General features: G+C 37.9%; 1 protein-coding gene across 4 annotated transcripts in view; it reads right to left on the reverse strand.

Moving 5' to 3' along the window:
* DCLK1 (doublecortin like kinase 1) overlaps positions 1–25,340 on the reverse strand; it is a 235,180-nt gene that overhangs the window by 33,880 nt on the left and 175,960 nt on the right. For 3 of the 4 annotated variants that reach the window (XM_038152547.1, XM_038152557.1, XM_038152568.1), the window contains 5 exons: positions 12,745–12,829; positions 11,272–11,380; positions 6,383–6,440; positions 5,538–5,657; positions 340–486 (listed from right to left, as the gene is read on the reverse strand). In XM_038152547.1, coding sequence (XP_038008475.1) covers positions 340–486; positions 5,538–5,657; positions 6,383–6,440; positions 11,272–11,380; positions 12,745–12,829 — 519 coding nt within the window. Of the gene's footprint in view, positions 1–339; positions 487–5,537; positions 5,658–6,382; positions 6,441–11,271; positions 11,381–12,744; positions 12,830–19,584; positions 24,402–25,340 lie in introns of those variants that run through there. The other variant, XM_038152578.1, reaches the window with a different exon arrangement.

Consider the following 25,340-nt stretch of genomic DNA (forward strand, 5'->3'; position numbering starts at 1 on the left):
TGACAGAAGTACAAAATAGTCTGCTGAGGACAGAACACTTCTATTTATGAGAAGCTTAAAACTATCCTGCAGTTTACTACAAGCTGACTTCTAGTGATCCCAGGAGTAACTCAGCTGTTGTGTCCCATGGAACAGTCTGGACATACCACCTTATGTTACTGTAATTCCTGGGACAGCTGTTATTCTTAGGAGAGCTTTACAATGCAAAGGTTAAAATTAAAAGATCAGTGACTTAAAAGACTGAAAGAAACTTGGCAGGCATGCGGAAGGAGGAAGTGCAGACCTTTTCTCACACACTCCAAAGTTATCAGCAATACTGAAAGATGAATCTTCACTTACCAGTAGATTCTCCGGCTTGATATCCCTGTGGACAATGTTCAGGCTGTGAAGATATTTGATGGCACTGGCCAGATTGTAAAGCATCCCACTGGCATCCCGCTCTGTGTATTTGTTGGTGGAAGTAATAGCATCAAAAAGATCTCCTCCCTGGAGCAAAATTACCATGGGATATGAGCAACATTGCTTGTGAAATGACTGAAAAATTTAGGGAAGATCAAGGAACATCTTTAGAGGAGGAGGAGGAGGAGGAGGGGAAGGGAGCAGCACAGTTTCATTGCAGCTATACACTATGGGTACTGTGATGACATCTCCCATAATGGCAGGTAAACACACCAATAAGAGAAAACCATCGGTCATGGCTGAGTTGGTCAGCCAAGAGGTTGGAGTTTCTACTGCAAACCATTCCCACCTGCTGCTGCTTTTGTAACATTGTCCAGCACTTGCCAACCTGTGTGTTCAGAGCCTGCTACAAATGTCTGGCAAGAGTACATACTTGCCTATCATGATGCCATTTACCAACCCTTGGTACTCTACAATAATCACAAACAGATCGACATCAAACTTTTGCCCAATGCCTAACTGAACCCCAGAAAGATGAAGGAACTCTGAGTAAAACTCAGAACTCAAAGTTACCTATTCTCACTGCTGTCTTATTTCAAAAGTGTGTTTCTGTCTCATAAAGCTTTGCAAACATGGATTTTAGAAACCACTTTCTCTACACAAGATGTGAATTTTTTGGTAGTGTGATGCCTCTTGCAGTTAATACTGAAGAACTTACAGCGTGTATGTCAGGCAATCGTACTGGGAGACACAGCACTGGCTGCTTGTGTCATTCTCAGCTCATCATGCTGCTTAATTCAGCTAAAAGCTGCTGTCAGTGAAAGAAAAGCAAGAAAACAGGAGAGAATGAAGGAAAGAAGAAAAACAAGGAAAAACTAAGTGGAAGTCCTCAAAGCGGAAATGATCTTCACCAGTGTCTGAGGCAGCCATGACTGTATTTCCAGAGGTCAGCTGGCAAGTGGGGAGAGGGAACATGGAAGTGCTTGGACAAAGATGGAAGAGTAATTTTAAAGATGAGATTTAGAAGGGAGCTTGACAGATTGGAGGAAAAACCAGTGATCTTTTGGGAGATCCTACTCAGAGGTATTGAGCCTTTGGCCAAAGTCAGAAGCAATGCAAAAATTCCCTGCTGCAGTAAAAACATCAAGAAAAAAAAAATCACAGAGGACTGTATTTAAAAGAAAAAGCAGATATTTTCTGAAGGCAACAGAAGAGTCCCAGCTTTGCCAGCTTTCATAGTTTTATCAACAGCTTCAAGATATTTTCTGGGTTTTTTTAAGGCTCAGCTCCAGCGTAAACACTTTTTCCACTTTCTAGAGAAAGGAGGAGGGGGGGTGAAAGGAAAAAAAATAAATTTTCCAGGAATCATGGCTACAGAGAAAAGGGTAGGAAAATGGTAGGAAAAGGGAACCACCAAAGACTCAAAGCTGGTAAAACAGACTTTACTTGTAATAAAAAACCAAACAAACTATTAAAATTTTTGCATTGTTGAGGTGCAGCTGAAGTATGCCAGGGCAGGTTTATTCCCATTGTAGATACAAAATCCCAGCTCTTTGGAAATTGCTTACAGCCAAAAATTGTCAAATCTGGACCACATCAAATTTCTTGCCCTGGCTGGTGACTGTTCAAGACACATCAAGATACATAGTGTCAAGGAAAAGGAAGAACAAAAGGCCAAGCTAAACCAGATAGAGGATTAGAGAGAAAGAGGCCAAATATTTGGCAGAAGTACAATACCATGTACTTCATGGCATTATCTGATCCCTAAGTATTAGATATCAGCATGTGGCAAAGTATGTGAGATAAATAATCTATCTTCCCTAAGCTCCTTCCTGTGAAACCCCTGTACCAGCTGCTTTTTAACATGAGGCAGTGGATTAGACAGATCTTTGGTCTTATCTAATATGTTCCAGATGCTCAGAAGAAGTGTCAATAACATTGGCAAAGCATCTGCCCCCAAACAAAGAAAATAGTCTGAGATATGAGGAGCAAGAATGAAAGAAGCTGAGCATTAAAAACAGAAGGAAAAATTTTGGCTTGAAGTCAGAAGAAAAGGAACAAATGTTCATGCACAAGAGAAACTTAATCTCAGAAAAAGATAGAGGCTGCAGTCAAGCCAATCTAAAGCAGAATAATTTTCTCCATTTAAGCATCTACTGTAGTCAGTAAAGTTTCTTACCAGGTATCCTGCTAAGAAAAGAGAGCATATATTTAGTCTGTGGGATTCTCTGTGGTTAAAGGAGAGGTGATATCCCGGAAAGAGTTAACAGAGCTGACAGCTATATCAGGCAGAATTGCTTTCAGACTTTCCTCTCCCCAAAGAGCACTTTAACCTGCAAGGTTCTGCTAAGCCGATTCACACAGCAGGTCACTATCATTTATTCAGGCACCAGGGGTGAGTTCAGGATGACATTTCAGTCTTAAATCCCCTGTTCTGGAATGAAACAGGACCAGCAACATCTGAATGCAGTTTTTATCATCTGTGCACATGAGGAAGTGTACTTGGAACCACAGTAACGAATTATTTATTTATTACCTTGTTATGTAAATGATATGATCTCTCTTTTTCTTCTGCAAAAGTGAAATCATATCCTGGAGCAGTAAAGGGAACTCAGCAATAAATCTTGCTTCTTAAATTGGCCAAACCCCTGTTAGGTTTGAATAACAATTTTGTTTCGCTGTGTAAAAAGGCAATGTGCCAGAAACCAGGTCTTTGCTTCCTTTTACAAGCACCACTTGCAATGTGTTTATATTTGTATTTATGAAGTGCTTTTTCTTACACTTTACAAAGCAATGAATGGCCTATCTGCCATGAGGTGAGGGCGGGATTTGCAGCAGTCACTTATGTCAAACATGTTACTGCCAATTAATGCAGGGTGGTACTAAATGAAACCGGGCTCTGCACTATCAAGCCTTTCCTCCTTGCCTCTCTTTCCTGTCTGTGAGTTTGATTTAATGTCAGGTCTTCAAAAGTCAGTCAATAACAGATGGTTAATCAATTCTAACAGTGCACACTATGAAATGGTAACAGTCAGCAATTGGGGAATTAACAATTAATGTATTTCCAGAAATGCCTTCCCAAGTACCCAGAGAGTGCAACAAGGCTTTTCTTCCAACTATATATATATATATTTTTTCTTCCAACTATATGTTCGTATCAGAGAAACAAAGTTGACTTCCCTGAATAAGGTTATTTCTTCTACTATTAGAAAGTAGAAGACTTCAGGAAAGTCTATTATTCTTCTATTATTCTACATAAATTCCATTATTCTACATAAAAGTAAAGACTATTAGGATAGCTATTAGGACTATTAGGATTAGCTCCCTAGGATACGAGAAGTACAGAGATTCCTATAGTGCCCTGCCATAATGCAGCTAAAAGAGTATGTGCAGCAATCTTTACGAGCAATCTTTCTTTAAGAGTAAAGAAGAAAGAGCACAAAAAACCAGATTTCTCTCGAATGCATGGGGGTTTTATATACATCTTTAAGGCTTATTTTCTAAATTATTTTCTTAGAGTTTTCAGTCCCCTCCTCTCTCATTTAGCTGAGTAGGACTTCAATTAAAAATCCATTGGACACTACAGTTTACACATTTTTCAGTCATGAATAGCACAGCAGGTTTCACCCATAAAACCAGCTCTGTGCTTACATCTTGGTAGGTTAGACAAGGCACAGCTTTTAGTTCTTAGCACACCTCATGGGGCCAAGATGAAGGATTTGTCAATGCAGGCTAAAAGCTGTGGCTACATGTGATTACAGTGCTGTGCAAGGGGATTGAGGTACCTTTAAACAAGCTCTCGCAGACACTGAGGAAAACCGACAGTAGCATGGATCTCATGGGGAGCTCACTTAGAATAGAATAGACTAGAGCAGTAATTATGATTAAAATAGTCCTAGATGGCTAATGGTATCTGATCTCAAGCTGTGCTATTTCACATTGCATGCCGAAGAGTGAGAGAGGGCTTAGATTGTCAAGGGTGTGGGGAAATTATTCTGGGACTGGTTACACAAAGGGATTCATGGCATGAAAGAGTACCACTATTTTTCTTTTGTCTTAGGATTTAACTTTTTCATCAGAGAAAATATGTCAGCTCCTTAGTACCAGCATCTCCTAGTGCGCTTCCTCAGACCTTGGAAGTGGTGGACAGCGGGGTTAGGGGGACCATAAGCTCCACAGCACTACTCAAGCCAAATAGGGCATCTGTCAGGTGCAGACCTATGAAAACAATGTTGCCATCTTCTAAGATGTGGGGCATGGCCTGAGCTTCTCACGGATAACAAGACTTTCTGCCATGAGGACAGGGAAAATCTGTGGACATCCACCCATGAGGCACACAGAGCCTTCCAGCCTTGGACTAGGAACATGGCTTGTATCACTGGTGCTGCCACAGAGCATGGGGGACAATGGAATAAGCCAAAAAACCTTGTCATTCAACTTACTCTCACTCCACCTACAACCAGAGCAAAGCAGATCAACAATCCTGCTAGCCAAAAAGCGCTTTCTCTAAGTCACTGTGAAAAAATACAGTCCAAAATATAAATTACTGCATTCACAAATTTACTTTTTAGGCTAGAACCATGCTTTTAAGAGCAGGCTTTTCTTTTTCACTTTCCCCTTCCTTCAGCTTTAGATCAAATTTAGATTGCTATGGAGGAGGCAAGTTTGACACTGTGTTAATATCAATCAATAGAGAAAAAAAAATAATATTGTTTAGATTTAATGTAAATTAATAAAAACTAATGAAACCCTTTCACCTTTTTGTATTTTGAAGGCTGGTATTTATGGCTATTTGGACGGGGTATGTTTTCAATTCACCTCAAGGCAGATTATAAATTTTTAACAAGTTTTCTTTTGAGGAAGCAAACAAAACTGGTGGTATACAAAGCACTGTCAACAGAACATTTCCAAGTGTGGCTTACAGGAAGTTAGTTAGAAAAATATTTGAAAGACTTGAAAGCTAATGAAAAAAAATCTGACAGTGGGTTACACATCTTTCAGTAGGTTTCTAGACCACTTTCAGAGATCTCTTCCACTCTACATTATTCTGTGATCCCATGTTTTTTAGTAAGCCTAAGTAGGAATGGAATTTTTCAATATGGTTGATACAATAAGCAGCTTGACTCCAAAACACTCACCTTTACAAGTTCCATAACAAGATACAACTCAGTTGGCATGTCCATCTCCTCGATCAGAAGTACAATATTGGGATGCTTGACTCGTCTTAAAATAGATACCTCATTCTGGATCATGTGTTCCTGACACACAAAAAATCTTCAATGAATATGGGTTAGTGGGAAAATAATTCACAGTGGAAAAAGCAGAGAGAATTGGGAGCTGCACGGATTCTCTGGGGTTTTTGAAAAAACTAACAGATGTTGCCTCCAGCAACAGAGCAGGAACATGTTTAGAAACATCAATGTGGTAACTGAAAGAAGAGAGAGCGGAACACAGAAAAAGAAATGGAAGCAAAGATGTGTTTCTGGTGCAGAGAAAAATGAAAGCTTTTCAAATTTTCTCTGACACAGAATCTTTAGATTTAACAACATGACAGCCTCTTCTCACAGAACCTTTTGTTACTGATTTTAAAAGCTAAAAGTCATTTGGTGCAAAATTGACATCAATTTAATTAACCTATGACTTACAGACAGTGACTAGTGTTGTTATAATTATTTGTATTATTTTCTGCTTTCTACAACACCTGGAATGATGACATTTAGAGGATATAATTACATGGATAAAGAGAGAGGAGTCAGGCACAACCAACCAACTAGAGAATCATCACACAGGTCTAGAATGGCACATGACTGCCTTTTCTCCTGAAACTCCAAGAGTTTCCAGAGGGTAGGCAAAGACTTTAACCAAAGAGATTCTAACACTTGTCAGGAAGGACACAAATACCAACAGTTTCTCAAAATGATCTCTCACACAAAATTTCCTGGAAAAAAAAAATCTTTTGGTCTCATATTTTTTTTCTACTTACTTTTCCTCTACATTTACTTTTCTTGATTATTTTCAGAGCATATTCTCTACCAGTTGATCTGAGAAAAGAGAAAAAAAATTGTATGTTAAATCATATTGAATATTTTTCTCAGTTGAGCTTATATTTGTCATATAAGTATAATAAGTGTGATGAAGACTTCTAGTAGAATATTGTTTTTTATAAGAAATAAAGCTTAGATTTGACTACTGTTATGAAATTGAGCCAATGTTATTAAATATGCATGCCTGAGAAAAAGACATACAACTTTTTTGTTTTAAAATTAAAGAATTTCAGTGTTTTCAAAAAAAAATTGCTTGACTTTTTCTTCCATTTTGTAATGAAAATTGTTATTACTTTGTCATTTTTATGTAAAAATACCATGCAGTGTTCACAGGTTAAAATGTTTTCAAAACAGCGAAGTTTTGTTTTCTATCCTACAAAAAAATACAGCCCACGGAAATTACTTACTTACTTTTTACTTAAAAGGAAAAGTCATTTCTTTGCATATCTGCAGTCACAACTGCTATGATAAAAAGGTCAGTCCTTGGAATAATTTTTTATGTATTCAGTAATTATAGGATATTTAGCAGAGTTAAATATGTTGGCTTTTAGGCAGAATGTGGAAGGTTCTGGAGACAGTAAAAGAAATTATTTCAGGATGAAAACACATTTCCTTTTAACTACTGTGTTGTTTTGAATCCTTATAGTATTTATCACTACTACATGTATGTAGTTATCTATTATCTAGAATACTAACATAGATAAATTAGCTCATAGACAAGTGAACAGTATCAACTTCCACTTCTTAATTAAGTTACAAAACCAAAAGATGGTTTTAAGAATGAAAACAATAAGCTCTGCCTTCAAGCCCCAGTTTGACTATAAGATTAAATGGAAAAGGGATAATTTAAGAAAAAGATCTTACTGAAATATTTTCACTTTGTAATACAAACCTAAACAGGTCACAAATGTCCATTACATTGCCTTTAGGCATGTTTGGTTAAAAATTAAGAAAAAAAATAACCTTTCAAGAATACAGGGTCATTTTTTCATTCCTCATTTCATAAAAGACAGTAGTTAAACTGATACATTAAACTGATACAGAGTAAATTCAACAGAGACATTAATGTGTCTAAATTTGTGCTCAGTCTGTCAAACAGGACATGCAAAGTAAGTAATACACTGAAAGCACTGTATCTGGAAAACAACTGGGCATTTTCATTTCCATATTAAAACATGGAGAACTCCTCTGGAAATGATGTACCACTAATTTTTAATTTAAGGAAAATGGGTAATTCAGTAAAAAGCAAAAATACCACCAAAATATTCATTCTGTTTACGTTCCCTGGCAAAGAGCTAAAACTGCCTCTATTAGACATCAATTAAAAGAACTCACACAAGATAAGAAGGTTTATGAATTGGGGAGAAAATTAAAGCATATCTGTTCAAGATTTACACAAATAAAATTTAAAACCTTCTCCTATTTGTACTCCCCCACACAGGGGTTTAGTGCTACAGGCCCCCAAAATGGGCTACACTCCATGAGGGGTGTCCCTTTCCAGTGCTGCTCTTCAGTGGCTACAGTCCAAGCCCAGTGAGGGGACAGGAAGAGATTTGGACACTATTTTTGGGACTAGAAGGAGGAGGTTGAACACGAAATATTAGAAATTAAGATATCTGGGGTTCAAACTCAGACAAAATATAGCCTCTTTCAATAGCAGTCTCTTTCAAGCTGCTTGGTTGCCCTAGGAATGCTTCCTTTCTGTCATGAGAAAGGAAATTGATGGTTTTTGTTGGCCATGGGAGACTCCACATACTCCAAGACACTGGGAAATCTGAGCTAGTGAGGAAATGTCAGCATTTGAAAGTATCTGAAAGTTAAAAATGAACACATATAAAAACACCGCAGGACAAATTGTGCATGCGATGGAGCAGATATGTAACAAGCAGATGACAACTCTGACTGCTCTTTGTTTTGGTAAAAAGAAAATTAAAGCTAAGATAATGTAAATCCTTTCCCCTGAAAAGCTGCAGAACCGCAGCCTGTCAGCAGCACTGTAACTTCCACACCACCAAAAAATATGCATGGCCATGTCAGAAAGTCACCACGAAACAGGCATCTCACCTCTCACCTAGACAATAAAAAGGGACCACAAAAAGAAGGCAACATGCTATGGCTGGACAGGAGTCTAGACCTACTGCACTACCACAGAGTTAGACCGCTAGCTCATAACAGGGCTTGGTGCCATGTTCCCTGGCTCTTTAAACTGTTGCAAACTTCATGGAGATTTAGACTGCACTGGAGACAAAAATCTATCTTTGTTGTATTTTTGCATGCGTTAAATGTATTTAAGAGTGTGTGCCTGTACATTCACAGACACTCAAAACGGGATTTAGAAGTTCACATGTGAAAATTTTGGAGATGGTTTTTGGTTTCTATTTGGACTGTTCATTGTCAGAGGAAAACTCCTGTGAATGTATTGAAGTTTGAAGTGCTCACAGACATGTATTAACCAGTGCTCACAGACTGATCTCACAGTTATGGAGAAGGAGTATTCATGTGACCAGTGAATTTGCGTAGCAAGACCCATTCCTACTTGTTTAACACCTTATGGTGCTATTCCTTTGAAGTCTAATGCACGCAGGAATTGTACTTCACAAGGAAATGGAAAAGTTCTCTGTCCCAAATATCACCCCATTAATTCTGGCTCTGCAAATGATGGACATATCAGACTTTGAAGTGAGGTGGTTAAAGAGGCTTAAAAAAAGACTGAAAATAATATTTTTGAAGGTGTTTCACAGGTACTGGTATAATTTACCCTCCAAGTCTTTAATTTCTCCTTCCACACCTGTGATGGTAATGATATACTGCTTCAGAAGTATAAACTAACAGAAACAATTCCACTTTTCAAGATCTCCCAAAGTAGTGGCTCTCTAATAGAAATCAGACCTATGGAATGGTATAGTTCAGAGACCACAAGCCTATATATCTGGGGATACCTGGGTAAAAATGCTATTTGAGTACATTAGACACACCATGTTACTGGATACTTCTGGGACCAGTGGGATAGACAAGAAGACAGGAAACAGTTTTCATTCAAGCTCTCCAGGATACTGTAATCAGCATTATTTTTAGGTGTGAGGGGACGTACATTTAATTTTGTTCATGTATTTCCTCTCCATTTGGGAAATTGTGACATGCACACTAGCACATTTGTAGTGTCTCTCAGCACAAATTGCATTTTCAGCTGAATGAGTTCATTAAAGCCACAACTTCTCTTTATTTTAGCTTCGAATCTGCTTTTCCCAGTCACTATTCACTTTACCTTAAGCTGCCTTTTTCTCTTTTCTTAGAAAGAGAGTTTGGGTGAAAATGGGTATTTTCACCCATTCTTTTCATTAGTCACATCCCTCCATAGGGTTTTACAGTGCTTCCTTTCTTTCATACTGTTTTGTTTCACTTCCTTTAGGTTTCCATACAGTTTAGTGCTCAGACCCTGAAGTTTGATCTAAACAGCTACTGCCCTCTGGATGACCAGCTCCACCAAGAACTCACTCTGGCAGAACACTAAAGGCCCCACCAGAACTTTGGCCAAGTCCCACAAGCACATTGTCAGCTGATACAAAATCCACTCTCACCCTTTTCCCCAACAGCTGTCTTCATGATCTCCAAGTTTCACTTTTGGATGCAGAGGTGGACCTGTATTTTTCCAAGGACACTAGTTTAAAACCAGCCAAGCTAATTTATCATTGTCTGTCAGGAGATTTAATCTCACTCTCCACGGTTTGTACAATATTCTTACAGGCTAAAGAGCAGTTTTTTCTCTGAGCCCAAAGGTGAAGTTATACTCTTCTGTAAGAGTCTCCTCTCCAAGATATGGTAATAGGGGATAGAAAACTAAACTGATGAAATTTCATTCTCAAACCTTGACATCTCTACTGTTCTCTCTTTTGGACACCTCCAGCTCTGGCAGTTTTTTGTTAGTCTGCACTGCTACTAACATGAGCTACTACAGTTGTTTCACATACAGGTGAAATACCTCCTGTCTTTTATGTCCCATAGTCTCCTTTTTTTAACAATACCACTAAAAGGCACCACAGTTCTGCTTAGAGCACTCCTGCTTGGTTCCTTATTTCTCACACTCTTAAGATTGAGTAGAGCCAGTTCAAGCCTGAACAGATTTAGAAACAGACACATGAACTAGTCAACCTGGACATTTTCAGCAACACTGACAATTGAGGCAACTTGTGACTTCTCTAATCTGGAGTAGACATCTAAAATCAATGACTGTTTTCACCTCTTAACTGTAAAGGTCAGTGAAGAAGTTGGATTCTGGTGTCTGCAGTGAGGCTCATAAAGTTGGAAGGAGCAAATATAATGGCACAAAGCAGGAGTTAGATGTCCATTACACTAAAAATAAATATGTAAGAGACCACACTTCAGTGTCAGATGGCAGAATAGATTGATCCAAAATTATCTCTTTGTGCTGACCATTGCCACTACACCCCAAACAGAGAACTTCCAGACATCTTTACAGAGTGCTGCGGTATGTGAAATGTTCCACTGGTCTAATGTAAAAAGAGCATTGCAAGAACATACTGCAAGAAAAGATGCTACTGCAGTGCAACAAGAGAGATTTAACACAAGGAACTGGTAAAATCATGTGGAGTGTAGCAAAAAAACCCCATATAAACCCCACAAAGAATTAAATTCATAGACTGCCCCTTGAACTCATTCTTCTTTTAATTTGAGAGGACATTTGTTTTTCCGTCTGGCATTGAGACATTACCATATTATAGTTCTGTATTCTACAAATAAAGATACGATCTGGAAAAAGGATGACATTAATAATTATTTTTTACAGTAATAAGCATATTGTCTTCCTCACCTTTCTATACACTCCTTCACAATAGCAAAATTTCCGTCTCCTATAGTCCTTCCAACTTTATATCGCTCTGCTATCGACGCTGGAACCTGGAAACCTTCCTCCAACACTTCTGAAAGAATCATTAGTACATTTTTATTGTTAGTGAAGGAAACACAGATGTTGCACATAACATGCATTTTAAGTCCACGGTTTAGGAGCCTGGAAACCATTCAGTCAGTATCTCACTTACTGTACAATGAAACCATGCTGCTGACATTGTATATACTCAACAGGTTTCATGCAGATACAATAATGAAAAATAAGACTTCTGGGGGCTCAAACATACCACTGTTTGAGTGTTATATAGTTGCCATTGCAATATGCCCCCAAGACAAAACCAAAATTGTATTTTTTTAATTACAAAAAGGCCTCTGTGATCTGCACAAGCGCAGACCAGCCTCCAAAAAGGGCTGGAACTCCTTGACACAGCATGATTAAATATATGTACCAAAGAAGTCCAACACTCAAGCACTTATTTTATTACATCCTGTAAACTGAGACATCCATAAAACTCCTCATGTGCTAAGTGCTAGTTCTCCCCATCCCCCAATATAAAATATTTAGTTTTTAAACAAATGTTCTCAATAATACTACCTCGCATGCAACCTGGGTACCAGATGTTTAGGTAAAATTGCATTACACAGTGTCCAAGCATACGAGAAGCTTGTAGTTTAATGTGTTTTAGTGCTCATTCCTGTACTATTATTTTTAAATGTATTTGAAATAGTGTTACAAATACCTAACATGCCTCTAAAAGCTGGCTGTAAACTGCAGCTGATACAAACTAGTATATAAATATTGTAATGTAAAAAAAAAATAGCCTCTCAGAAATGTGATTTGTGTTTACACTCTTTAAGACAGTGCATTTAACTGTGTATTACTCTGTCCTTTATTCCAGTTTAGTATTAAAAGTGAATGCTAGGATTGCTAGGACACAAGGAGGCTGGAGTTTGTCTGAATTCACAGACAGCATGAAGAGTTATTCTTCAACAGGAGCACAGATACACACGTATGTACATAGATGTGTAAGTGAGCCGGCAGCGCTTGAGCAGACCTTATCCCTTAGCCAACTTGCTCAAAGCTTAGCAGGGAGTAAGACTATCCATTTCTGAGTAAAGACCCAGGACTGCAGTGTGTTCTTTAGTACCACGGCAGATGAGACAAAAATACTGAAATAAGCCAATCAGCACTGTGTTGCTTGCAGAAATAAAACCTCAAGTATTCTGCAATAAAAATACCTCTGAAAACTGATGTCCAGATCAACTCTGATCCAGAGTGGACCTAACTGGTTTGCTAAGGCTGAGGACCTTCCTCACAGAAAATTATCCAGCCTGCAATGCTCCCACCTTCTCTGGCAGGAAGAATGACTCATTTCCTACACAGCTGCTGTTATCACTACACTGACTGCTTTGAAATGTCAGCTCCAAATGTTACCTTCTGCAGGGCCATCATTTTCATCCATAGAGCTGCAAACTTTGGTGGATGCTAATGAGGTAGAGGAGCCACTGTGTTGAGAGCTCTGGAAATGGAGACACAAATGAAAACAGATGATTTTTAAGAAGCACGAGTACCCACAGCACGTTCCTGATGGACACACGTCCTGGAGAGGCTTCAGTGTTCCCTGTGTAAAGCATCTATTTACTTGGGTGGATGGATACATGGATGCTTGGGAAGAGTCCAATTTCTTCCCCTTAAATTGCACTTTTGGTAACCTCACACTACTGGAGAGATCCTTGATCCACCAAGTGTAGCAATGTGCCTGCAAGAATACTTTGATGTATGCTCCAACAGCTTCTCCCTATTCCACAAACATTTTGGCAGGGAAAACCGAGGAGCCGTATGCCCTCTGCAGGCTGGAGACCATGTTCTTAGAGACCCTATTAACTCAGCAGGCACTAGAGGAACCTAAGTCTTTAGTTGGCTGTGTTATGGGCAGAATTCCTCAATTTTACAAACCTCCCTCTGCTGAAATCCTCCCCAGTTTTGTTCTAAAAGGGAGAAATCATTATGGCAAAGTATGGACAAAATAACACGTCAGGGTGAATAATGGTTGCTGTTTATAGGAGCATTTGATCGGGGGCAGCTCACTTGAAGCAGTGACTCTGTTCTTGTGCTCTGTTTCAAGTACTTGTCCTGTCTGTACAGCTAATGGGGGGAAGGTGGTGTCTCTGTGGCCCCTTGAAGGAAACTTGTAGCCACCCACCTTGGATGGCAGGAGTGTAGGAAGCAGGATCTCACCAGGGAAGCCTTCCAAAGTACCTATCAACACCTATCAGACTTTAGGAAACCTGCTTCATCCTTCAACCTACAGATTTTAGGAAAACTGCTTCATCATGCCTCTAGATGGATGAAGCTACACAGATATTTGAGATGGCCTGGGTTTCACCCAAAACTTTTATCCTGTGGTGCATAACAATTATACCTCATCTTCAGGATTCTCCTATCTTCAGAGGAAGCCAGAAGAAGCTGCAAAAGTAACGGTGGCCCTTCAAACTTAAAGCCAAACTAAGCATTTCCTCCGGTCCTCTTATTACAACTTAAGTGAAAAATATTCAGAGGATTGGCAAAACTAAAACTTTCTTGGGTTCTCATCATTCACATGCTGAAAGTGCTGCAGTATTTCATTATCTTCTTCAATTTATATATTGCATAGATTGCAGGCTATATTTCATGTAACTAACACTATCACTTCCTTATCAGTGTTTGCAAGGTTTTTAGATGCCCACACTCATGGTGCCAATCCACTTTATAAATTAAATACAACTACTTTGGAATTATTTCTTTTGTCTGACACTGCAGAACACAGTTCATGACTGGAGCAAGAGTAACTAAAGTTGCAGCAGTTGGGATATTTGCTGAGTACCAAGCCAGGGAAAATGCAGTCAGCAGACTTAAAATCTGGCCAGTATGCTGAGTTCATTTGAGCAGAATAACTTTTAATTTCTCCCACAACAAAGGTCAGATGACTTAGACAAAGTCTGAACTTGGCCTGTTTTTCACTAAATAAAATCCTGAGAGCTTGCACATCCCATCCACCATGAGATTCTTTGCCCTTGTTTCCTTTAATCAACCCCAGCTCTCTCTTTTCATCCAGGCAAGTATTTCTTCTGAGCTTTGACCAGAACTGAAGAATGCATTAATCAGTTTTTGGACTGTTTTTGTTGCCTCTTGACAACAGAAGTCAGCCCTGAGTGATTTTACGCATTTTGCTAAGATACTGCTGCTCTTGTTTCATGGTCAGGACATGTTTATATATGTTCTATTCCTGTACTAAACTCTGCATGACATCCCAATAAAAACTTACCTCTGGTTCATTTTGGAACAAATGAGCAGATGTGGATCAAGGTAACGGGGAAATGCTAGGAGTTCTCATGCCTGGAGAAGTCAGTCTCAATGCCTATTTTTATACACATGTAATGAGAGAATTGTTTCCTTTACAGTCCTGCTTGTAAAATAAGCAGAAAAACATGTTCTCTCTACTCATTCTGCTGTGTTTGTTTGTTTTCCTAGAACAGACATCCAATTTCATACTTATTTTCCCACTCACAGTATTTTCTGAAAGGAATTACAATTTAAATATGTTTAATATTTATTACTTCTATGATCAGGAATTAATCATTACAAAATTTAAGGAGTACAATCACAAAAAGGTTAGTGCTAGATTTTCAACAGGTTATTTAAGAGCTCCTTTTTTTCATTTTTTGCACTTTAAATAGTGAGATTACACTTTTAAGTAGATGTCAGGTCAAGGCTGCTGACTGCATGGCATTGCAGCTTCCTTTAGCATCCTGATGGCTTCTTTACAGTCTTGCAGTCATTACTCTCATTTGCGAGAATGGCAGATGTGAAAATCAAGACCTAACTCAGCGGCCACATCTTCTCAGAATGCATGCCTAGACACACTAAAATTTCTGAGGACTGAATTTTTCAAGGACCTTAAACCAAGGCTTAGCTGAGAAATACAACTACTCAGTCCCTTCAAAACTAGATATCTTCAAAGGCCCATTTAAACGAAGCATTTTAGCAAGTGCTTCAATTTAAATACAAATAATCTTAATGGTCTACACATGAGTAAAATTAAATTGACTCTTAAATATGTCTTGGGCAAACTCCTTAAATAAGTATTTAACGTAGATTTAGTCTAATAGACTGAAAAAAAAAAAAAGTGGCCTACAGAAAATTGAAAGGAAAAAATTTATTTCCTACTGATGTTTCAAGTGGCTCTACTTTTTTCTTATTGGCACTGTTAAAGACGGGAAGGTTAAAATGTTTTTTGTTAACAGAAGAACTGAAATAATGCATTAGAGGCATATAACATACCACTAGTCGGCAAACAAAGCATACAGCCCCTTTGGTGACATTGGCCTGCGACGCATTGGCACGGAGGCAGAGGCAGAACTTGCCAGTGACAAGGAAGCCATAGCTAGCAAGATGTGCTAAAAATACACACTGAGACTTTTAAAACTTTAAAAAATAATTGAAAAATATATAAAAACACACTCTTCATTGCCTTTGCTGAACCCCTCCTATTAAAACAACAGATTGAAAATAAATCAGGAACTGGACATTTGCACATATTCACCAAGTCTGCTGGCAGCACCCCTTTCACAATTAAAGAGATGTTACTGGATAAACATGACACAAATGTTTTCATCTTTATTCAGCCCTCTCCAACAACATGCAGGCATTTATTTATTTATATTTACTTCAGCTAGAAAGAGATTTCATTTATTTAGACTTTAATTAGCTCGCTGTTCTCACAAGCTGAGAGCCCTGCGGGTCCAGCGATCCCTGTGGGTCTCAGCGTTCCTTCCAGTTGGCTTGCCAATCGTGAGGCAGTCTGTTGTGCACGCTGTTGCTCTCACAGATGTGCACTCCATCAGGGATCTTGCAGATGGGGAGGGGGAAAATAAACCCTAAGCAAGAGTATAATCTCTTCAACACACAGACTTTAATGCAATTAGCTGTTTTAATTTTAAGAGATGCTGAGGTGCTTGGAATGTCATTGCTTTTACACAGATTTAAAGGGGTCCACTTGCACAGGTTGCCAGCACATGGCCAGTTTTATGGCACACCTTCATAAAAGCAATGGCATAAAAAAATCAGGTCTTTGGTGTAAGGATTTCAGATCCTATTCTGGTTTATATAACAGATGGCCAGCACACCCCACACCTCACTGATGTGAATGGAAACATTAGCACTATAGAGTTTCAGCCATGTCTCACCCGGAGATTTATTTTGCAACTGCTTGGTAAATAGTTTGTATCTCAGTGGAAACTGTGCTAAATTCATGGGAAAAAAAAAAAGGCAGCAAAATAAAAATTACTTTCTCTCCTGATACTCACCTTTGTCCTTAATTAATCTTAAAATCCCACTCCAACTAAAAATCAGGAATTATTCTTGTGGACTACTAGTGTCAGCAGTTATGAAAAGAGACTTAAACAAGTATGACTAGGAAGTTTGTTAGTGCAATTCAGATTCCTGAATCTCAAACCCCAAACACTGCATTCTATTTTCTACACCTCTCAAAACCTTTCTTAGCCCATGTGGAGTCTACAGTGTCTCTCAACAATAGATTTCTTTGTATTTTTCCACTACGAAGGAAGCATCTGGATGAAATGTGAGTAACAGAAAAGCACACAGGTGTAATGCTAAGTTTGGATCCCATGAAGAGCTCTACTCTTTTAGAAACTGTCTTAATGAAGTGAGAATTAAAATTAGTAAACAAAGTGTAAATTCAGAAAGGAAGTTCAGGAGAAGGGAATTATTAATGTCCTGAAATTATGCCTCCTAAGATGCCCCTATTCCAAAGAACTCTACAGAATCTTTAAAAAAAATACAAAAAGATAAGCATGTCAGTAAAACGTGTAAGATGAAGTTCAACTCAGTAAGGAAAAATAGCTTTGAAACCAAAACTAAGCATTTAGCCCCCACGCTCACCTCTTTTGGAGCCCACCTCTTTTGGAGCCCATACTAGTGTTCAGTCTGGTTATAAAACAACCTTTGCAAGGCAGCTGTCATGGCTTCCTGACAGGCTCAGCTCCTTTGCATAAAGATGATCATGAATAATGCTAAAATAAAGACAATCATCCAGTACAGGTATTAGCTTTTAACGACTTTGAAGGAGATAAAAAAATCCCCATAATATGTAACAGTATTAAGCAAGAAATAAGTGAGTCAATGAACAGCAAAATGGTACATTACCAGAGAACAAAAGCAGAGGACAGCTGATTTAAAACAATAAAATAATACATTTTGATGTAACTTTTAGGAAGATAAACTGATTTGTTTTATTATTCAGCTTGGAGAGAAGCAAAGGGTTACACTGAAGGTCCCTCTCCCAACTATATCCAGTGAAAAATGTTTTTGATTTTCTTTTGTTTAACCTTACATTTTTATGCCCAGCCAGCTGAGACAGGGAAAAAAAGCTTTCATGTAAACAGTACAGAGTTGGCAAAAAATTACTTCATGAAGAAACATGAAATCCACAATCTTCATGCTGAAAGAATGGAAACTAATGAAGTTCAATTATAGAAAGAGAAATGATGCAATTGTTTTCTTTCCCAGTTTGGATACTGCACTAAACCTGCACATCAGATTCAAATTTATTTATAAACTATTTCATCTGGAAAGGAACAGTAAAAAATGTATGCAAACCTGCTTACAAACTTATTCACAATTCTACACCCTGCCCTGTTTCTTTAGACACTTGACTTGAGAGAGGCCCTGCACAGGGAAGTGATTTTTTTGTTGCTGTTCATTTATGCAATTCAGGATTTACACAGCTTGGAGAAGAGATAAGTTCAAATGACACAAGCAATTATCTGGTGTATTATCAGGGTCTTGTGCTGGTTTTCTTCTTTGAGGGATAGAGGGACAAATGGGAGAGTTTGCAAGGAAATGGAGCTGACAGACTGAAGTTAAATTTGCAAGCTTGAAGCACTTTGTTTTATTAAGGTCCCCTAACTAAGCTGCAGCATTGGATGCTTATACACCCATTTGATTTGTGTAACAAGACAATTCAGAAAGACAAATATAGTTTCCTACATGGTATTTAACAATAAATTTAAATCTAACCTCCACTAGCTCCTAACAGCTGCTTCCAAAGTTGAGCCATAATTCACTCTAGGCTCACTCAGCCTTTGACATCATTCAGAAAAGATTGATGATATAAAAAGTGAAATATCAGATTTGTGGTATCGGAAGTTATTACTGTCATTTCTGTATCCTTTATGAGGTTAACATAAAAAGTTACATGTACAGTGATGCAATGTGAAGGTTTCCTTTTACCTCCTCTAAAGTTATACACAGGTAAAATTTTCTACTCAACTACTGAATAAAAATTGAAAAGCTACCAACCTAAAGGAGGTTCTTATTTCTTTCACCTAATTAAGGGCACAGCAAAATAACCACTTGACTTTAAATTATGTAGTTGTATTTTAAAAGCTCTCCTGGTATTTTTAACTGCTTCTTGGTAGAGACAGAACCCTCAGTTATTTTGTTTCTAGTCTTCCCCATTTCTATCATATTGTTTTCCTTCCCATGTGTGTACACCTTTTTTAGGCAGAACTATTTACCAGCAACCAAGGGCATTTCAAAACTAGAACTTTTATCAAGCCCACAGTTTCCTCCAGGAACATCAGCTGAAGCATCAGGCTGGCAGATGACATGTCAGAATTTGTAACATCTCTCTTCCCCCACTCCTGCCAAACAAGAAATAAAACTAGGCCATGGATATGTGGATATGCATTTTTAAAGAGTGGAAAAATGTATCAGAAAATTAGGTACTTATTTTAAAACACACCAGGTATGTTTCAGTACTATTAGTTTTTCACAAGCACATTTTCCTAATACTTGTCTTAGGGGAAGTGCTTGCTGGGGTTCAGGGTGTTGGTAGGGAGCTAGTACCTTGCTTTGGATATTCTACTAATTCCCCAGTTCATGCTTCAAATCTAGCCCATCATGTGCACACAAAGTTACCCACAAGCAATTCCAGGCAGTTATATTTACAGTCTTCACAACACCCACTACAAACCGAATTCCTCCTTGAAGTATTTTTTGTATCTACACATTAAAGCCCTGAGTTTATTACTAAAAAAAAGACACTTAATGCATCTACTGTTTAAAGGAACCCATTAGGATGCACGAATCCCATATGCTTACACTAAGGTTAGATGGACAATGTTGATCCAAAATGAGCAAGCAACACCAACGGCTAGAATTTTGTTAAAGCCTGTTAATCATGTTTCCAAAATAAATTCTCTGAACAGTGTATATTTTTAATATATATTTATTACATCACTTACAATAATCTACATTAATGTTAAATCTAGCAAAATAACAAATTGCAACCAGGATGACATGGTCAAATATGAAACACAAGTACAATACAGTATGATGAAACAATGGCACAAAAATGAAGGTGATTTTTGTCAGCTGATTATAAGAAATAAAACATTCATCGGTATTTATTTTGCAAGTTTTACATGTTTTGTTGATAAATCAACAGCTCTCTTTTTGGTTTCCTGCATCACATGAATACAAAAATGGTATATTTTTAAAAGCAAATATCCAAGCACTTTTCATTAAAAAAAATAATTGTATGCATAACTTTGTAAAATCTTAAACTTATGTTGTAAATGTGCCAATATTTACAATATCATAGTGCAACTAAGAAAACGAAGAGGCCTTAACACAAACATTGTAAGCTCCTCTTTTACTAGAGCCCAAATTCCAAAACACTGTATTGCAGGGCAAACCACAACCTAATTACCCATATAACACCAGACAACAAGGACACGCTGAATATAGTACAGCTTTCTTCACACTTCACTGCTGAGGGTTAATTGAAGCGAACTGGAGGATAACCACCATGCGCAATCAGGGACACAAAACCGCGCAGGAGCGCGTGTGCATGGTGTGTGCGCGCTCAGCCCTGCGCGGACACAGCTCAGGTGTCACCTACAGACCCACTGCCTGCCTGGGGGCAGCTGCCAGCTGGAGACAGGCCAGCTGAGCTGGCCAAAATTGTCATGGCAGCAAGCACAGCTCAGAGTAGCCCCTGCTCTGCTCAGCAGACCCTGGTTTCTGGATGGAAGGGCTTTCCTGCGGGAAGCACACCCACTTCCAAAGAGGGGGACAACCACTTGCTTGCTTTGCTCTGCACATAAAGGTGTTGCTGTGCTTCATGAAGTTACTTTTCATCACTCATAGTTACAAGCTCTTGTCACTAGCAGATAGAGCTGAAAGTGAAGATTAAATAAAAACTGATCTTGTATTTGGTTGCACGTCGTTAACTGTATATAAAAAAACCACAGACAACATTAATCTATGCATTCATCAAGTGATGAGGTAATTTAGCACCATAAAGATTTTCTGTCTGTTAATTTCTCTACATTTTTGACAGAAACAGTAAACTTGGATTGATCAGAGGTTCTTTTCTACATTATTGTTAATTCATTTTACATGCAGAGTGCAGCTTTTGTAACGTATGCACTATATAAAGTTCACACAGCAGTGTGAATTATGAAACTGCAGAAGAAAACACAATTATTTATCTCAATTTTTATTCCATACAATCTCAATCCAGGTGTTCTTCTAGGGTGCTTTGTAGGAACTTTGTATATCCTTTCTTGTAATATACATATATAGCCACAATATTAACAGCCCTGAATTTTTATCTTTCAGCCAAATATGCCCTGTGAAAATGAACTGAAGAGAAAAAATAACTAAATATAATGTGCTGTCTCTGAATTATTTTACAAAATAGGAAGCAATTTTTACATTGCAAAATGAATGCTAAAGATTTTATTATTTCAACAAAAGAACTTTTAATTTTGCATGACTTACTGTACTTCAGAACAGCACCATTATACTTCAGAACATGTCAAAAGAATACCATTTCCATTATTCAAATTTCAAATTTCAGTTTAGGATTAATGTTTTGTCTGTGTGTATGTATTTGTGCGTAAGGTTCCATCCTTCCCACCTTGGAGTCAGCGGTGGGCTTGCCACAAACTTCTGGTTTTCAGTTTGAAATTAGCCCTTGTTCATAGATGTGATCTCTTAAAACTGTACAGAATTACTTGGGGTAGCTGCTCAGCAAGTAATGGTTGGTGCAGCTCCACCAACTTTAACAGAGCTGTTGTGAATCCCACCAGACGAGCATCCTCCTGTTAAAACATTTTCCCCATTTACTTGTTTAAAGTCACAAATGTGACATAACAGCGCATGGGTTCCAAAGCCATTAATCTATGTACGTGTGCATGTGCGTGTAAATACAAACATACGCATTCTGTGCTTCACATGTGAACTGCTTGTTGCACAAAAGAAGAAAAGAGATTTAAAAAACAAAACAAAACAAAGTTGCAGAAAGCATTAGGGAAATAATCACAAGTATTCATAAAGCTCAAAGGGAAGCAAAGCTTTCACAATCTATACAAGACTCTTTAGCTACATCATAATTACCTTAGAGTAGGCACAAATAATGCAGCATACAGAGAACTTTCAGAGGTTCAAATACTATAAAGTTGCTCAAGCTATTCTATTATTTAATGCAGTTGATGAAATCTAGGAACAAACTAAAGCCAGTGCTGTTGCAAGCAGAATTACAGCATCAAGGAACACAATTTCAGTTCTACCCATGAACTGAAACCTTCTGGTCTTGCTCAAAAGAAACATTTCATTTCTGCTCATGTATAATGGGAATTACATTCCACACAAAAAAGGATCTCAAAGTCTATAAACAGTGTACCTTTTCAATCTCTAAGGGACTTTCATTCCTAAAATGAAATATTAATGATACGTCTTGCCCCTGAATAGCCCCTTAATACAAGTCATATGTTGAAATGATTAAATGTTATGGACTAGCATAATCTTTTTTAAAACAGTCTTGATGGAGAACTCACTATGATAACAATTACTGATATAAGGTCCATTTTTCTTTTCCACAGCTAAGCAAAGCTGTGGGATTCAGATTTGCTGGCAATCTGTGCTCCCTATGCAGAACAGTCTTAATAAACTGCCTAAAGCAGCAGTAGCCTATATGGGAGAAGGGAGGGAAAATAGAATTCCTGGAATTTATTTTCTTTACAGGAAAAACCAATTTTTAAAATGTCTGTAAGTATTTCACTCAATCTGGTCTAGTTGCCTGAATTTTTGGAAACTGATCCCAATGCACCTTTATATAATATGCATTTCTTAGGATCAAGTAATACATTTTGCAAAGACATTCCCTCATAACAACTGAAAATGCAAGTAACTTCACAGCTGTGAACTTTTTCAGTAGAACAGGGCAGCCTATGCATTATGGTATGGGGTGAGGGATGGACTGTTCTTATGGCTGGGAACAGTTTTAGATTGAAGTCTGAGTCAGGAATGGCAAAACATGCATTTCAAAAGGGAATGACCTGACTGCTTCAGCAAACCTGCCAGACCAATGACTTTCCATCCAGGTGATACTAGAACCACATATTGGAAACAGAGAAGGTAAGTTTTGTATTCTGCTGCCTTTTTTTTCTTTTTGCAAGTATCCTCTGTAAAGAAAATAAGGTTGATACAGTAAAGCCATAACATCACATGCCAACAATTTCCATTTGCTGAGTTTTATTATGGACAAATCAGTCGAAAGGTATTATTTCACTACATTTAGAAGTTGGCATGTGGCAGCTAAACCTTTTCTTCAATTAAGTAAATTTTCCTGATTTCAAAATATATTAAATCATCACTAAATAGCTCAAAAATATAACCTCTATAGATTTTTGCTGAGAATCAGAAACACGCTGATTTCTAATTCTTAAATTATCAGTATGTGAGAAAATTAAAGGAAATGTATAAGACTGTAAAAGTGTGTGATCACTACACTATGAACTTTAATACAAAGCACAACGGGAAATATTGCTATTATGTGAATTAAGTAGACTAAGATTCTCACAATAAAGCAGCAGAAAACAAATGAAAATTAGTAGATATTTGTTAAGCAACTGGTTCTAACGCATGACCTACTTTAACACTAAAGGAGTTTTGCATATTCATGCTGTATAAAAAGAGTACCTCTAGATACTGTGAAAACAGAAAAAATAGGTCAATAGGAGGATGATTTACAGTATCACCATTTCTGTTGGCTTTCTTTTTAAAATGCACAAAATGTCTTCTTATAGGAAATAAAAAATGATGTTCCCATTCTTAACATAAGTGAATATAACCAACTACTTTCTCAGGCAAAATACAGTTTTCCAAAAGATGTCATCATATGTATGTCAGATGACGCTGCTAGACAGCAGGCCCTCATATTTCCTCGGTCAGAAATCTGTCCCCATTTACTTGCAACACATGGATGATCAGCATTAACAGCTCTTGCCAGGTAAAACATTCATAATGCCTGTGAGCACCCTTCTGTTTACAGTCATCATATGGCAACGCAGTGAAGAGAATTTGAACACTGCTTTGAAAGAATTACTTTTGTCCTGTGACCACACAGGATTTCTTCACTTTCATTTGTATAAAAAGATTAAACTTAGGGTGTTCCAAATGTGCGTGTTGGGATCAGACAGCGTGGTGCAAGCAGTTTAATATGGCAGGTTTTTTCTTCTCTGCATTTTACCTATTCGTTGGTAAAAGCAAAGTACCCATTAACCGTTCATATCAAAATGAATAAAGATAGATATTGTAAAAACAGAACATATAATCAGTACCTTCGATGATAAAAATAGTGCTATTCATAAATGTGCCCACTATAGATTTGTGCGTTATATTCACCTTATCCAATCTTTGTGCCTTTAAGTATGCACAATGCTGTTCTGGATTTGATGGACATATTCAATGGCTCATTCATTACAAATTCTTGCATTAAAATGCAGTGATAAAGCCAAAAAATACCCCCACACACTAGAAATAATTTGGCCCCATGTTGTTAATATTAAATATGCAAAACTCTTTTGTGCGATTCACTATTACTGTAAATTAGCAGCTATTTTCTTTAAAAATGTTAAACCTTCATCAAATCACAAACCATAAACATTGTTCCATTTTCTCTTTTACACTGAGTCTCCTACTGAATCCATATCATCCGAAGAGAGTGGGCGATACAGGTCCTGTAAGATGAAGTGCAGTATAGATTTGTTTATTCTGTTCGATTTGTTGCACTGCAACTGTCTTATATTCTTTTTGTTACAGTGGACCAGAAGACATTGTTTAACACAAAATACACATGTTCTATATGCTCATATCGTTGTCCTAATGTCATATTATTATTTTTTAATCAAAAAGATAGATAGTTAGTAAATAAAGCTGAAGTTTCAATGTACAACATATTCTCAGAAGCAATTTTTTTTTCTTTGTGTCTTTCCTATTAAACACTATTCAAACAGTATTTGTCTGTTCTGGAGAATCTCTTAATGGTTTGCAAACCTGGAAACATTAATTTAATCTCAAAGAGAATGTATTTCCCTTTTGACCATTTTGCAGTGGCAGAGCAGCAGAGTAAGTTCTTACCTTATATAAGGTAATAAAAACTTGCCACCCACTGGTGATATAGGATGGATCCAGCAACATTTGACCCCTGGGCTGCTGACACTGAATACTGCTGTTGCCTATGTCGTACTGACAATGGTGTTCCTTTTCCACAGCTCCTCTGTGCCCGTGTGTATGTATAAAAAGACAGCATGTTTTACACTTTGTCCCCCCTTCACCGTCTCTTTCTGTTGGTAGCCAAGCAACCAGCTCATGACAGCAGAGGGAGAGTCTGAGTGGATCTGTACACTTCATTCTTTCAACACACTCCAATCCTCTGACAGATCAGACAATCCTCAAGTGCCAGAGGTGTTATGGGATGACACATGGCCCTCTCCCACCTACACATCACAACAACCCTCGTCGAGACACACAATCACACGGAATGAAAGCTCAAAAAAGAGAAGTGGTAGAAGACAGGGCACTGTCTTTTTAAGTAGATTTAAGCATAACTGATGGTTCAGAGGGGTTCTGATTGGGCAGGTGCCCAGCATATCTCATAGACATTCTCTGATATCTTT

Source organism: Motacilla alba, chromosome 1 (genome assembly GCF_015832195.1).
Source record: "Motacilla alba alba isolate MOTALB_02 chromosome 1, Motacilla_alba_V1.0_pri, whole genome shotgun sequence".
Lineage (NCBI taxonomy): Eukaryota > Metazoa > Chordata > Aves > Passeriformes > Motacillidae > Motacilla > Motacilla alba.